Below are 14,845 nucleotides of genomic sequence, written 5' to 3'. Positions count from 1 at the left end.
CGCAGAAGGACTGGGAAGAATGCCAAGGAAGATAAGAAGTAACGCTTACATAATCTCATGAATATGTATTAGTTAGGCATGGCTTTAGGCGTGGTTTTGCTAATTTTGTACTATAAAGGAGAGCCTGGAATTTGTGGCGGTGTGCTTGCTACCCTGCACCCTGGGCAGAATAAAGCCATGTCTCCTCTCTAAACATGCTTGTTTAGTGTGTTTCGAGGGCTTAAAATCGACAACAGTTTTTGGCGACCCAGATGGGACCACGGTGATTTGGGTTGGATTTTGCTCAGCTGCCAGCCGCTGCCGGGAGAGGATCGTGGATCGGACTCCAGCGCGCACCAGAGGAATTTTCCGGGGACTCCCCTTGCGATCTCCCGGTTGGTGGTGAGTAGCTGGTCAATATCCATGGGTGAGACATTGCTATTTTTTTTTGGGTTCCCCCAGGTAAGTCGTACCTGTAGTGGTACACTTCGGTGGGATATATTTGGTGATCTTTGGTAATTTTTGGCGACCGCAGTCTTGGTAATTTTCCCTGCGTTAGTATGGTGATGACCGGAGCATGGGATTTTGGTTTGGGATATTTTTGGCGACCACGGTCTTGGTTGGTAATTTTCCCTGCATTAGTATGGTGATGACGGGAGCAAGGGATTTTAGTTTGGAATATTCTTGGCTGTTTTGGTTATTATTGTAAGGGATACTATAGTTTTGTCTTACTTTATAAAAGGGTTTACAAATGGGGAATATAACTTCCGCGGAAGGCGGAATAATTAGACCTTCACCTTTAGGATGTATTTTGAGTCACTGGAGAAAATATGGGGACGATCCACTTATGCAAAGGAAATTAATAATGTATGGTAATCAATGGTGGCCAATGTATACTTTAGAGGACCAAGAAAAATGGCCTGTCAATGGAACTTTAAATTATAATACTATTTTGCAGTTAATGTTATTTTGCAGAAGCAAAGGAAAATGGGATGAGGTGCCGTATATGGATTTGTTTTTCACTTTGAGAAATGATTATAAAAGTCGAAAAGGTTGTGGGTCGGTAGCAAAAGATACGAATGTATTGGCGTTAGAAAAACAGGCAGAACGAGTGCCGAGACAGTGTTGTTCAGCACGTAGCATTGGAAAAAGGTGTAAAAAGCTTAAGGGGCCTCCTGAAGAGGAGGAGGATGTGGATTTATTAGTATCGCCAAGGGGGGAGACGGAGAAAGTTCGATGGGAAACAGTGAAGAAGAGGAAAATCATTTTAGTCCAGTAGCTAGGCGGACTAGGAAGGGAGGAGCGGCAGTACAAGCGCCTCTGAGACAGGCTGTGGGGCCAGAAGGGGCCCCGGTAGTTGTCAAAGTCCCTTTTTCCACGGCTGATTTAAGGCCATGGAAGGAAATGGCAAGGACTTACAGGGAAGATCCGGCAAAAGTGACTGAAGTGTTAGAAACTATAAGAGAAAACCATGGTCCTGATCGGCGAGACTTGCAGGTGATGTTGAATACTTTGTTGACTTATGAGGAGTGGAGAACTGTTTCACTTAAAGCAAGAGAGGAAGCAGAAAGGGTCCACGCTCAGGACGCTCAAGCGGGTAGACTAGAGGATCATTTTCCTTCTACAAATCCTGGCTGGGACCCCAACAGTCAGGCACAGAGGCTCTTGCTTACTGAATATCAGAGACTTGTTTTATTTGGAGTCAAGAATGCTATACCTAAACCAAAGAACATTTCTAAGATCTATCAGGTAGCTCAAGGAAAAGACAAGACTCCTTCGGCCTTTTATGAAAGATTGTGTGAAGTTGCTAGAAAATGGACGGACCTAGATAATTTGACTTTTGTTACTTTCTTTATAGGACAATTGAATCCAGATATTAGAAGAAAACTGCAGAAAATTGAGGGTGGAGGTGCGAGGTCTATCGATAAGTTGCTGGAAGTAGCGTGGAGAGTATATAATAACCGAGAAGAGGAGGAAAAGACAAGACAGGAGAAAGAACAAGCTAAAAAGGAAAATTGAAAGGCTCAGTTGTTGGCGGCGGCTATCGCAGAGGGGAAACAGAAACAGTGGAAACGGGAATGGTTGGTTTAGACAGAATCGGGCACCAAGCAGAAATATTAGGAATGGGTTTAGACCTCCCCCGGAAGCCAGGTTTAAAACATCGATAGACAGAGGTCAATGTGCTTATTGTAAACAGAAAGGATATTGGAAAAGGGAGTGCCCGCTACTTATGAACAAAACCAGGTTTCCGCAGAAGAGGGAGGATCCGCAAGCAGCGGATTTGCTGACTCTGGATCAGGATTCGGATTGATGGGGACCAGGGGAAGACTCGAAAGGTTCCCCAGCGGAACCCCTGGTTACAGTAGAGTTGGGGAAAGAGAAATTAAAAATTTTGATAGATCCGGGAGCAACTTATTCAGTATTAAATACATGTAAAGGCAAATTGAGTTAACAAACCATGCCTGTTGTTGGGGCAACAGGGAAAAGGGAAATACGGCCTTTCCTTCAACCACTCAAATGTGGAATTGGGAATCGGGTATTTACCCATAAATTTTTATCTATCCCTAGTTGTCCGATGCCCTTGCTTGGGAGAGATGTCCTGAGTAAATTAAATGCACAAATAACTTTTGAAAAAGGAGAAATACATGTGAATATACCAGAAGATAAAGCCTTGGAGGCGCAAGTATTTGTGTTGCAGGAAACTATGGAAAAGACTGAAGAGATTCCGGAAATTGTGCTGGATGCTGTGAATCCGTTGGTATGGGCTTCAGGAGTTCCTGGAAGGTCGCAGACTGCAGAACCAGTGGTAACTGCGTTAAAATCCGGAGCTGAACCGGTAAGATGGAAACAATATGCAATTAAACTAGAAGCTAGGAAAGGTTTGGAACCTTTAATAGAAAAATGCTTGATTTATGGATTATTACGTGAACGCCAATCAGGATTTAATACTCCAATTTTGCCAGTAAAGAAACCTCATACAGATGAGTACAGATTGGTTCAAGATTTGAGAGCGATAAATCAGATTGTTCAGGATGTAGTGTTCCTGTAGTGGCTAATCCCTATACCCTTTTGACAACTCTCAAGGAATCTGATCAGTGGTTTACAGTACTAGACTTAAAAGATGCATTCTGTTGTATACCATTGGACTTTGGAAGCCAGAAGTTACTTGCTTGTGAATGGGAGAACCCAAAGACTGGTCGGCAAACACAGGACTGTGCTCCCACAAGGATTTAAGAATAGACCAACCATTTTTGGAAATCAGCTGGCAAAAGAGCTGGAAAAATGGCCACAGGATCATTCAGAGGTCGCTTTACTTCAGTATGTCGATGACATTCTTTTGGGAACTCGAACTCAGGAGGAAGCTATTCAATTTACGAGCAGCCTTTTAAATTTCTTGGGATTGGCAGGATACACGGTATCTACGAAAAAGGCTCAGATCGCCAACAAACTGTGACCTACCTGGGATTTACTATCGCTCAGGGCCAGCGGAGTCTGGGCCTGGAATGAAAAGAAGCAGGTTGTCAAATACCAGAGCCTACATCTAGAAGAGAGTTACGAGCCTTTTTGGGAATGGCCGGGTGGATACCTAATTTTGGACTTATTGCTAAACCTCTTTGTGAAGCTGTGAAAGAAGCAGGAGAATTACTAGAATGGACACCAGAGTGTCACACTGCTTTTGTTCAACTACAGCAAGCACTAACGTCAGCGCCTGCCTTAGGGCTCCCTAATCTGGAAAAACCTTTTGAACTTTATGGACATGAGAGGTGCCATATTGCTTCAGGAGTTTTGGTACAACAAATAGGATCATGGAAGAGACCAGTGGGGTACTTTTCTAAACAATTGGACCAAGTTAGTAAAGGATGGCCGTCGTGCTTGCGAGCAGTAGGCGCCACTGTTCTGCTGATTCCGGAAGCCAGGAAATTGACTCTGGGACAGAAAATACTGGTACAGGTACCACATGCAGTGACTGCCGTATTGGAACAAAAAGGGGGACGTTGGTTATCTCCCAGCAGAACGATGAAGTATCAAGCTCTCCTGTTAGAGCAGATGATATGGAATTGAAAGTAACTACAACTTTAAATCCTGCAATTGTGTTACCTGTCCCAGGTGATACAGAATTAACACAAAATGACTGTCTTAAGACTATTGAACACGTGTACTCTAGTCGAGTCGATTTGAAAGATACACCCATAAATGATTCGGACCTAAATTGAGTTGTAGATGGAAGTAGTTTTGCGATAAATGCAGTTCGGAAAGCTGGCTACGCCGTTGTAAGGAATAATGCTGAATTGGAAGCTAAACCCCTTCCTGCAAATACTTCAGCACAAAAAGCAGAACTGCTTGCACTAATAAGAGCTTTAGAACTGGCAGAAGGCTATTTTGCCAATATATGGACAGACTCTAAATTTGTATTCGGGATAGTTCATGCTCATGGAGCCATTTGGAAAGAACGAGGTCCTCTGACATCACAAGGAACTCCAATAAAATATGGAGAACTCATAAAGAAGTTATTACAAGTTATACGGTTACCTAAGCAAACAGCAAGAATGCACTGCAGGGCTCACCAGTCTGGAAATACTCCCAAGATTTTAGGCAATCAACATGCTGATCAAGCAGCAAACACACATCTGTCCAGGCCTCCGGCTGCAGGGAGTGCCTGAGGCTGTCCCTTGCACAGGAGGGCAGCAGAGACGATGCCTGTGTGCGCTGCGACCAGGTGGATGATCTGCTCAGCCTGGTGGCAGAGCTGAAGGAGGAAGTGGAGAGGCTAAGGAGCATCAAGGAGCGTGAGAGGGAGATAGATTGGTCGAGCCGCACCCTGCCGTCCTTGAGGCAAGAGCAGCACACGGAGGCTCCGCAAGAAGCGGAAGAACCCCTGCCCTCTTGCCACCAGGCAGAAGGAGGAGACCCAGGCGATGGAGGGGAATGGACACAGGTCCCTGCTCGGGGTGCCAGGCGAACCCCCGGCCGGCCTTCCTCGCCTCAACCTTCCCAGCTGCCCCTACACAACAGATATGGGGCTCTGGAACTTGAGGGCCAGACGAACGAGGACGAAGATGAAGGCCCATCCAGGGGGTTGCCCGAGGCGAGGCAGCCAGCCCCACAAATTACGACTGCCTCCGCTAAGAAAAAAAGGAGGGTAATTGTCATTGGTGATTCCCTCCTGAGGGGGACCGAGGGCCCAATTTGTCGGCCGGACCCATCCCACAGGGAAGTCTGCTGCCTCCCTGGGGCCCGGGTGAAGGACATTACTAGGAAGGTCCCCAGTCTCGTGCAGGCCTCCGATTACTACCCACTACTGGTTATACAGGCTGGCAGTGAGGAGGTTGCAGGGAGAAGTCCCGAAGGGATCAAAAGGGACTTCAGGGCGCTGGGGCGACTGGTGGGAGGATCGGGAGCACAGCTAGTGTTTTCCTCGATCCCTTTAGTGGCAGGGCGGAACACTGAAAGGAACAGGAAAACTCATCGGATCAACACGTGGCTCAGGGGCTGGTGCCATTGGCAGAATTTTGGCTTCTTTGACCACGGGGAGGTTTACACGGCACCGGGCCTGCTGGCGACGGACGGAGTTCAGCTGTCTCGCAGGGGGAAAAGGATTCTCGCGTGTGAGTTGGCCAGGCTCATCGAGAGGGCTTTAAACTAGATTCGAAGGGGGAAGGGGATAAAACCAGGCTCGCTAGAGACGAGCCTAGGGACCGCACGCCATTGTCGGGGGAGAAATCGGCAGCCCAGCTCAAGTGCATCTATACCAATGCACGCAGCATGGGCGGCAAACAGGAGGAGCTGGAAGCCATTGTGCAGCGGGGTAGCTATGACTTAGTCGCCATCACGGAAACGTGGTGGGATGAGTCGCACGATTGGAGTGCTGCAATGGATGGCTATAAGCTCTTCAGAAGGGACAGGCGAGGAAGGAGAGGAGGTGGAGTAGCCCTGTATGTTAGGGAGTGCTTCGACTGTCTAGAGCTCGATGGTAGTGATGACGAGGTCGAATGCTTGTGGGTAAGGATGAGGGGGAAGGCCAACAAGGCAGATATCCTGCTGGGAGTCTGTTATAGACCACCTAGCCAGGACGAGGAGGCAGATGAAATATTCTACCAGAGGCTGGCAGAAGTCTCCCAGTCGCTAGCCCTTGTTCTCGTGGGGGACTTCAACTTTCCGGACGTCTGCTGGAAATACCACACGGCAGAGAGGAAACAGTCGAGGAGGTTCCTGGAGTGTGTGGAGGATAACTTCCTGATGCAGCTGGTAAGCGAGCCCACCAGGGGAGGTGCCTCGCTTGACCTGCTGTTCACGAACAGAGAAGGGCTGGTGGGAGATGTGGTGGTCGGAGGCCGGCTTGGGCTTAGCGACCATGAAATGGTAGAATTCTCGATACTTGGTGAAGTAAAGAGGGGGGCCAGCAAAACCGCTACCATGGACTTCCGGCGGGCGGACTTTGGCCTGCTCAGGACACTGGTCGAGAGGGTCCCTTGGGAGGAGGCAGTCCTGAAGGGCAAAGGGGTCCAGGAAGGCTGGACGTTCTTCAAGAAGGAAGTCTTAAAGGCGCAGGAGCGGGCTGTCCCCATGTGCCGCAAGAAGAACGGGCGGGGAAGGCGACCGGCCTGGCTGAACGGGGAGCTCTGGCTGGGACTCAGGAAAAAAAGGAGAGTTTATCACTTGTGGAAGAAGGGGCAGGCAACTCAGGAAGAGTACAGGGATCACGTTAGGTCGTGCAGAGAGGAAATTAGAAAGGCAAAAGCCCGGCTAGAACTCAACCTGGCCACTGTCGTGAGAGACAACAAAAAATGCTTTTATAAGTATGTTAATGACAAAAGGGGAGCCAAGGAGAATCTCCATCCTCTATTGGATGCGGGGGGGAACGTTGCCACCAAGGACGAGGAAAAGGCTGAGGTACTCAACGCCTTCTTTGCCTCAGTCTTTAGTAGTCAGAGTGGTTATCCTCAGGGTACTCAGCCCCCTGAGCTGGAAGACAAGGACGACGAGCAGGATAAACCCCCCATAATTCAAGAGGATGAAGTTCATGACCTGCTATGCCACCTGGACGTTCACAAGTCTATGGGGCCGGATGGGATCCACCCGAGGGTACTGAGGGAGCTGGCGGAGGAGCTTGCCGAGCCGCTCTCCATCATTTACCAGCAGTCCTGGTTAACTGGGGAGGTCCCGGACGACTGGAGGCTCGCCAATGTGACTCCCATCTCCAAGAAGGGCCGGAGGGAGGATCCGGGGAACTACAGGCCGGTCAGCCTGACCTCGGTGCCGGGGAAGATCATGGAGCGGTTGGTTTTGAGGGTGCTCACGAGCCATGTCCGGGACAACCAGGGGATCAGGCCCAGCCAGCACGGGTTCATGGAAGGCGGGTCCTGCTTGACCAACCTGATCTCCTTCTATGACCAGGTGACCCGCCTAGTGGATGAGGGAAAGGCAGTGGATGTGGTCTACTTGGACTTCAGTAAAGCCTTTGACACTGTCTCCCACAGCATTCTCCTAGAGAAGCTGGCGGCTCACGGCCTAGACAGGTCCACTCTTCGCTGGGTAAAAAACTGGCTGGACGGCCGAGCCCAGAGAGTTGTGGTCAACGGAGTTAAATCCAGTTGGCGGCCGGTCACGAGCAGTGTTCCCCAGGGCTCAGTACTGGGGCCGGTCCTGTTCAATATCTTCATCAATGATCTGGACGAGGGGATCGAGTGCTCCCTCAGTAAGTTTGCAGATGACACCAAGTTGGGCGGGAGTGTTGATCTGCTCGAGGGTAGGAAGGCTCTGCAGAGGGACCTGGACAGGCTGGATCGATGGGCCGAGGCCAACTGTATGAGGTTCAACAAGGCCAAGTGCCGGGTCCTGCACTTCGGCCACAACAACCCCAGGCAACGCTACAGGCTTGGGGAAGAGTGGCTGGAAAGCTGCCCAGAGGAAAAGGACCTGGGGGTGCTGATTGACAGCCGGCTGAACATGAGCCGGCAGTGTGCTCAGGTGGCCAAGAAGGCCAACGGCATCCTGGCCTGTATCAGAAATAGTGTGGCCAGCAGGAGTAGGGAGGTGATCGTGCCCCTGTACTCGGCACTGGTGAGGCCGCACCTCGAATATTGTGTTCAGTTTTGGGCCCCTCACTACAAGAAGGACATGGAGGTGCTGGAGCGTGTCCAGAGGAGGGCAACGAAGCTGGTGAAGGGCCTGGAGCACAAGCCTTATGAGGAGCGGCTGAGGGAACTGGGGTTGTTTAGCCTGGAGAAGAGGAGGCTGAGGGGAGACCTCACAACTACCTGAAAGGAGGTTGTAGCGAGGTGGGTGTTGGTCTCTTCTGCCAAGTAACTAGCGATAGGACGAGAGGAAATGGCCTCAAGTTGCACCAAGGGAGGTTTAGATTGAACATTAGGAGAAATTTCTTTACTGAAAGAGTGGTGAGGCCTTGGAACAGGCTGCCCAGGGAAGTGGTTGAGTCACCATCCCTGGAGGTATTTAAAAGACGTGTAGATGAGGCCCTTAGGGACATGGTGTAGTGGGCATGGTGCGTTGGGTTGACGGTTGGACACGATGATCTTAGAGGTCTTTTCCAACCTGTATGATTCTATGATTCTATGATTCTATGATCCTTAGTCCCTGAGATAAGCAGTGTCAGGATGACCTAAACATATAACAAAGGCTGTATTTCAAAGACTGGGGTCGTGAGGGGCTGTGGGGAGGAAAGGAGAGGGCATGGGGGGTCTAGGGGGCTGTGGGTGATAACGTTTGTCGGCCTGCGTGTAAATGTGTCCCTGGCTGCTGCAGCCCGAGTACTCTCAGACAGGCTTACAGGGGTTGGCCTGCACGGTGCTGAACGGCTGCCAAAAAGGTGGAGTGAAAAAACTCCCGTGGCCTGAGAAGAGGGGGTTTGCACCTGATGATACAGCGTCCTAAATACTCCGGGGATGGAGGGCAGGTGAGGCTGGCACGCAGGGAGGTGGCTTGCGGCAGGCGGGTGGTGGCACCCAGTGCCTCGCGGGTGAGACTGGGCCTGGCCTCGAGGGGCTGCGGGGACCGGCTCGTGGGGCAAGACCCTCTCCCTGCGCCCCAACGAATACGCGCAAGCCCACGGAGGTGGAGATAGGAAAAGCTTTATTGGGGGGGCTGTCAAAAGGGCAGCAGCCCTTCACTGACCACAGGCAGGATCTCTCCCAGTGCATATGCCAGGTGGGCGTAGGTCTCCTCACACAGCACACGCAACAGCAGGCGGTAGAAGAGCTCGGGGTCGTACCAGGAGGCGTAGAGCACCGCAGCAGCCAGAGCGAAGCCGACGGCCAGCTGCAGGCCCACCAAGAGCAGGCAGAGTGTCCTGTGGGGCAGAAGAGGGACGAGAGACAGGGCAGGGTGGATGCACCCCAACCCCATCTTGCCTTCGGGATGGAGGAGGTCGTTCTGGGAGCCCCATGGGCTTTCTCCCCAGATGTTTCTCATTGCTCCCTCAGGCAGGGTGGGACGTGGGAGTCCACCAGCCTGGGAAAACACCCCGGCCCAGGGAAAACCGACGCTGAGCACTTCCCAGCTGCAAAGCCCACAGCCGGCCAGTGGCTCCCCAGCAGCCTGGACCTGTGAGCCCCGCCGGCTGGAGCAGGTGTCCGGCCCATCCCACCTGCTGCCCGGGAGCGGGCCGCAGGGCACAGGGGACCCATGGGGACACTCACTGCAGCCAGTAAATGAAGCCGCGTCTCCTCGCCAGCATGTCTCTCTCCTGCAGGTCAACACAGAGCAAGGACACTTGTCAAGCACTGCCGCAGGGTCGGGACACCTGGAGTTGCACGGTGCCCCTGGCCTCCGCCGTGCGCAGGAGTATAGCCCCTGCGTGGCTGTGACCTCCCTGGAGCCCTCTCCCCAGCGAGACCCACGCTGGCCGGGGCAGGGGCTGGCACAGGCTCTCCCCCTTACCAGCTGTGCTTCCACCACCTCCGGCAGCACAGTCCCTGGCGCCTCTGCCTCCTTCTTCCTCTGCTGCTGGCTGCAGGCAACAGGGCTTCGTTATAGACGAGTTACAGACCTCCATGGCCACGTGAGGGGGCCCCTTCCAAACATACACCACGCCAGACAGGGATTGGGCTTCCCTGTCACACCGCGTGCTGCACATTCCCCCCACCCCAGTGCCTGGCACTAGCGTTGGCAGCCCCATCACGCCAGGGGCTGCAGAGACCCCCCGGACACCCGTGTGGGGCGAGGGGCCCAACTCACCAGATCTCTTCCTGCTCCAGTGCCTCTTCAAGCTGCTTTATTTCCTGATGCAGCACCTGGGAGAAGGAAGGGTCTGAGTGCCCGAGCCTGCTGCCGCCCTTCTCCGATCCCCCCACTCCAGGGCCCGTGGGCACCCACCCGTTTTCCCCCAGCCCTTTCAACACTACCTCATTCTGCTGCTTATCCTCCTGCAGCCAGGCCACCATCTGGGCGTAGTGCTTTCCCAACTGCAAAACAATGGGCGTCCCATGCGGGCGGCTGGGCTGGGGACCTGGGCACCCTCGCCCCTCCCCAGCCCCAGGGCCGTGCCCACTCGCTACCCCACTGCTCCAGGGCCCTGGGAGACTGGGTGACTCACAAGGCCAGGCATAGGGAAGTCATGGACGCCCCCATATTCTAGGGAAAATGTCCTCCCCAATCACGCTTTTGCCCACAGCCACTGGGCAACTGGCGCCAGGTGACGCTCCTTGAGCAGGGGGCTCGGACAAGACAAGACGACCTCCAGAAGTCCCTTCAAACCTCTCAGCCCCAGCCGACACACCTCTGGGACATGGGCAGAGCAGAGGACACCAACCTTACTGTTGAGCTTCTGTATCGTATCATGCAGATCCTGATGGATCTCCCCCTGCATGCGGACAGCAGAGCAGAGGCTCAGGGTCTGCAGCCCCAGCCCCCACAGACCGGGAGCCACTCCACACCACCTCCGCTCCTTGCTGCTTACCATTGGTGTGGAGCTCTGCACAGAATCTTGGCTGGCTCCTTGATCAGTGCCCGGAGCCTCAGCTTCCTGCAGGAATGGGGAACCATCAGATTCCCTGCCACAGACATACGCCCCCTCGCACGTGGCGCTGCCCCAGCTTCCCATGTCCCAGCGCCCATCAGCCATCTGCACACCCGCACCTGGCCAGGATCCTGCACGCCCCGTCGCCCTGTACCCGGCTCAGCCTGTGCTAGCTGGGTGCTGGGCACGTGGCAGGAGGTGGTGGGGGGCACCAGTGACCGCTGGGGAAAGGAGGAGCTTCCCCATCCGTGCTGTGCCGGGTGCTCATGGGGTCCCTCCTGCCCGTGGGGCCCCTGCAATGACACCTCCAGCATGAACGTCCCACCCTGTGAGGTCAACACGCCCCCAACCCCCAGGACCCACTTCCTTTTGGTCCCCCACCATACCCAGCAGCACACGCGTCCTCCTCCCCACCTGGCCCTGCCTCAGCCCAGGCTCCTGCCTTCCCCCCACTGCTCACAGCCACACACAGACCCCCGGCCACCCCCTTGCCCAGCCGAGGGTTGCGGGGACTGTGGGGTACTCTGCCCTCACCCTCCTCTCTCCCGTCGGGGGCCTTCCACTGCACGGCGGACAGGACAGGTCGTTGGCGAGTACTCTCCAAACTCCTGCCCAGCAGCACCGAGGTTCTCCTCGAGATGCTCCCCCAGCTCTGGGAGCAGCCTCCTTTGTACCCGCTGGGGCGCCCATGTCACAAGCCCACAGTGACATCACAGTGATACGGCCATCACTGCCCACTGTGACACGGCAATCTCGTCCCTGGGGCTGGTGCCAAGAGGTGCCGTGGGGCCCAGGCGCGGCCACCGGGGAAACGGGGCATCACTCTCAGCACCTACTCTTAGCACAGCGGCGGGAGTGACCGCGGGCGCCGCGTGTCAGCATCTCCCTGTGGGGTTTGCCTGTCCCGCGGCTGTCCAGCTGTGGCAGCTCCCCGCCCCAAGTCCAAGCGTGAGCCAGGCTGTGCATGTACTCCCAGCAGGCACATGCAGACACTCGCACACACGCGCGTGCACCGCGGGTGTGCGCGGACAGACACACCGCATGGGCTCCAGCACAGGCCTCAAGCATCCAGCCCCCGTTTGGATCCAGCATCCAGCCCCCAAACTACAGCCCGGGAAGGGGAAAAATAAAGACTAGCCCTCTGCTCTAGCCCAGGCAGACACCGTGCTTGCAGGCTGCCAAGAAGAATGGGGTCTCTCACTTTCTCAGAGAGCGGCGGCTGCCGGCACGTGTGGGGACACCGTGAGGAAGGGGTGAGGGCACGCGGCAGACACAAGTCGAGCTGCCACACATCATCTTTGGTTTATTATGCTTCCTAAAGGAGCTCTTGGGCTTGTGGGTGGTCGTTGTGGCTCGCCGTCTCCCCGTGAACCTGCACTCGGTACATACATCCTCTGGGTTTCCCCAATTGCTCTGCACCTGGAATCTGATGTAGCGAAATGTCCTGGGAAGCTCCTTCTGTAAAGAAGTGGGGGGAGCCATCATTACGCAGGTGGCAAGAGCCACGGCATATCGCCAGAGTCCCCTCTGCCCGCGCTCCCTCTGCTGAGGACCAGGCGGCAGCCCTGAGGAAGGAGGAAGCCAGGGCCACCAGACCTGCCTTTGCCAGGGCCACGGAGGAGCCCTCTGTGCCTAGAAAGCAAAGGCCTGGCCTCAGAGGTTTGCTGAGGGGAGCTGTGGAACTGGAGGCGCTTTGCTGCCCGGGCTGCCGCGGGTTGCAGGGAGAGTCCCGCTGAGGGGGGAAGACGTCTGCCGTCCTCCCTCCCGCCGTCTGCCCTGAGGGGGACTGTTTCCCTTCCCGGACCCCTTCCCACTGCTCCTTTCTCTGCGCTACCCGAAGGAAAAGGAAGGTCCTTGCAAAGGTGGGGCAGCTGCCTCGGCCAGCAGAGCAAAGCCCCGTTTGCTCTCCCCTTGCCGTCTTCCCCGCAGGAGCATGGAGCGTGGGAGAGCAGAGGCTGGCTGGGGTGATCCTCCGCACTCTTTCCTCCAAGGACTTGCAGACAGCCCTGCCTTCTTCCCGAGCATCCTGCTGAAGCCTTGGACAGTGGCAAATTATGTAAATAATGTGTAAGGCAGTTATAAGCTTAACGATGAATTGTCATTTTCTTACCAAGGATATAGCTCTTCTGTTCCTCCCAAACCTTCCTGGAATACATCATCCTTAGTCCCTGAGAAAAGCAGTGTCAGGATGATCTGAAAGACTGTATTTCAAAGACTGTTTTAATAAGACTGGCATGGTTGCCAGGGTCGTCCCTGATAAAGCAGCAAACCTGTGCCCTGAAACTGAACTTTGCTTCAAAATGAGGAGGGGGCACTTCCGCAGACGACCACCGACGACCACCAGAGACCCCCGCGCAAGCGCAGAAGGACTGGGAAGAATGCCAAGGAAGATAAGAAGTAACGCTTACATAATCTCATGAATATGTATTAGTTAGGCATGGCTTTAGGCGTGGTTTTGCTAATTTTGTACTATAAAGGAGAGCCTGGAATTTGTGGCGGTGTGCTTGATTTGTGGAAAATATCTACCCTGCACCCTGGGCAGAATAAAGCCATGTCTCCTCTCTAAACATGCTTGTTTAGTGTGTTTCGAGGGCTTAAAATCGACAACAGTTTTTGGCGACCCAGATGGGACCACGGTGATTTGGGTTGGATTTTGCTCAGCTGCCAGCCGCTGCCAGGAGAGGATCGTGGGTCGGACTCCAGCGCGCACCGGAGGAATTTTCCGGGGACTCCCCTTGCGATCTCCCGGTTGGTGGTGAGTAGCTGGTCAATATCCATGGGTGAGACATTGCTATTTTTTTTTGGGTTCCCCCGGGTAAGTCGTACCTGTAGTGGTACACTTCGGTGGGATATATTTGGTGATCTTTGGTAATTTTTGGCGACTGCAGTCTTGGTAATTTTCCCTGCGTTAGTATGGTGATGACCGGAGCATGGGATTTTGGTTTGGAATATTTTTGGCGACCACGGTCTTGGTTGGTAATTTTCCCTGCATTAGTATGGTGATGACGGGAGCAAGGGATTTTAGTTTGGAATATTCTTGGCTGTTTTGGTTATTATTGTAAGGGATACTATAATTTTGTCTTACTTTATAAAAGGGTTTACAAATGGGGAATATAACTTCCGCGGAAGGCGGAATAATTAGACCTTCACCTTTAGGATGTATTTTGAGTCACTGGAGAAAATATGGGGGCGATCCACTTATGCAAAGGAAATTAATAACGTATGGTAATCAATGGTGGCCAATGTATACTTTAGAGGACCAAGAAAAATGGCCTGTCAATGGAACTTTAAATTATAATACTATTTTGCAGTTAATGTTATTTTGCAGAAGCAAAGGAAAATGGGATGAGGTGCCGTATATGGATTTGTTTTTCACTTTGAGAAATGATTGTAAAAGTCGAAAAGGTTGTGGGTCGGTAGCAAAAGATACGAATGTATTGGCGTTAGAAAAACAGGCAGAACGAGTGCCGAGACAGTGTTGTTCAGCACGTAGCATTGGAAAAAGGTGTAAAAAGCTTAAGGGGCCTCCTGAAGAGGAGGAGGATGTGGATTTATTAGTATCCCCAAGGGGGGAGACGGAGAAAGTTCGATGGGAAACAGTGAAGAAGAGGAAAATCATTTTAGTCCAGTAGCTAGGCGGACTAGGAAGGGAGGAGCGGCAGTACAAGCGCCTCTGAGACAGGCTGTGGGGCCAGAAGGGGCCCCGGTAGTTGTCAAAGTCCCTTTTTCCACGGCTGATTTAAGGCCATGGAAGGAAATGGCAAGGACTTACAGGGAAGATCCGGCAAAAGTGACTGAAGTGTTAGAAACTATAAGAGAAAACCATGGTCCTGATTGGCGAGACTTGCAGGTGATGTTGAATACTTTGTTGACTTATGAGGAGCGGAGAAC

The 14,845-nt window shown here is 53.2% G+C and overlaps 1 protein-coding gene across 1 annotated transcript; it reads right to left on the bottom strand.

The window, feature by feature from the left end:
- Positions 1–9,053: 9,053 nt before the first annotated feature.
- On the bottom strand, positions 9,054–12,436 carry LOC142073613 (uncharacterized). Its single transcript, XM_075133604.1, has 9 exons — positions 12,344–12,436; positions 11,074–11,280; positions 10,895–10,960; positions 10,748–10,798; positions 10,341–10,400; positions 10,174–10,229; positions 9,877–9,946; positions 9,636–9,682; positions 9,054–9,286 (listed from the first exon to the last, which is right to left on the bottom strand). Exons 1-9 carry the CDS (start codon positions 12,434–12,436, stop codon positions 9,085–9,087), a joined length of 852 nt encoding a protein of 283 aa, XP_074989705.1. The 3' UTR covers positions 9,054–9,084.
- Positions 12,437–14,845: the final 2,409 nt, after the last annotated feature.

The sequence above is a fragment of the Calonectris borealis genome, chromosome 30 (assembly GCF_964195595.1).
Source record: "Calonectris borealis chromosome 30, bCalBor7.hap1.2, whole genome shotgun sequence".
Classification (NCBI taxonomy): Eukaryota; Metazoa; Chordata; class Aves; order Procellariiformes; family Procellariidae; genus Calonectris; species Calonectris borealis.
This window is presented reverse-complemented; position numbering and strand designations above follow the sequence as displayed.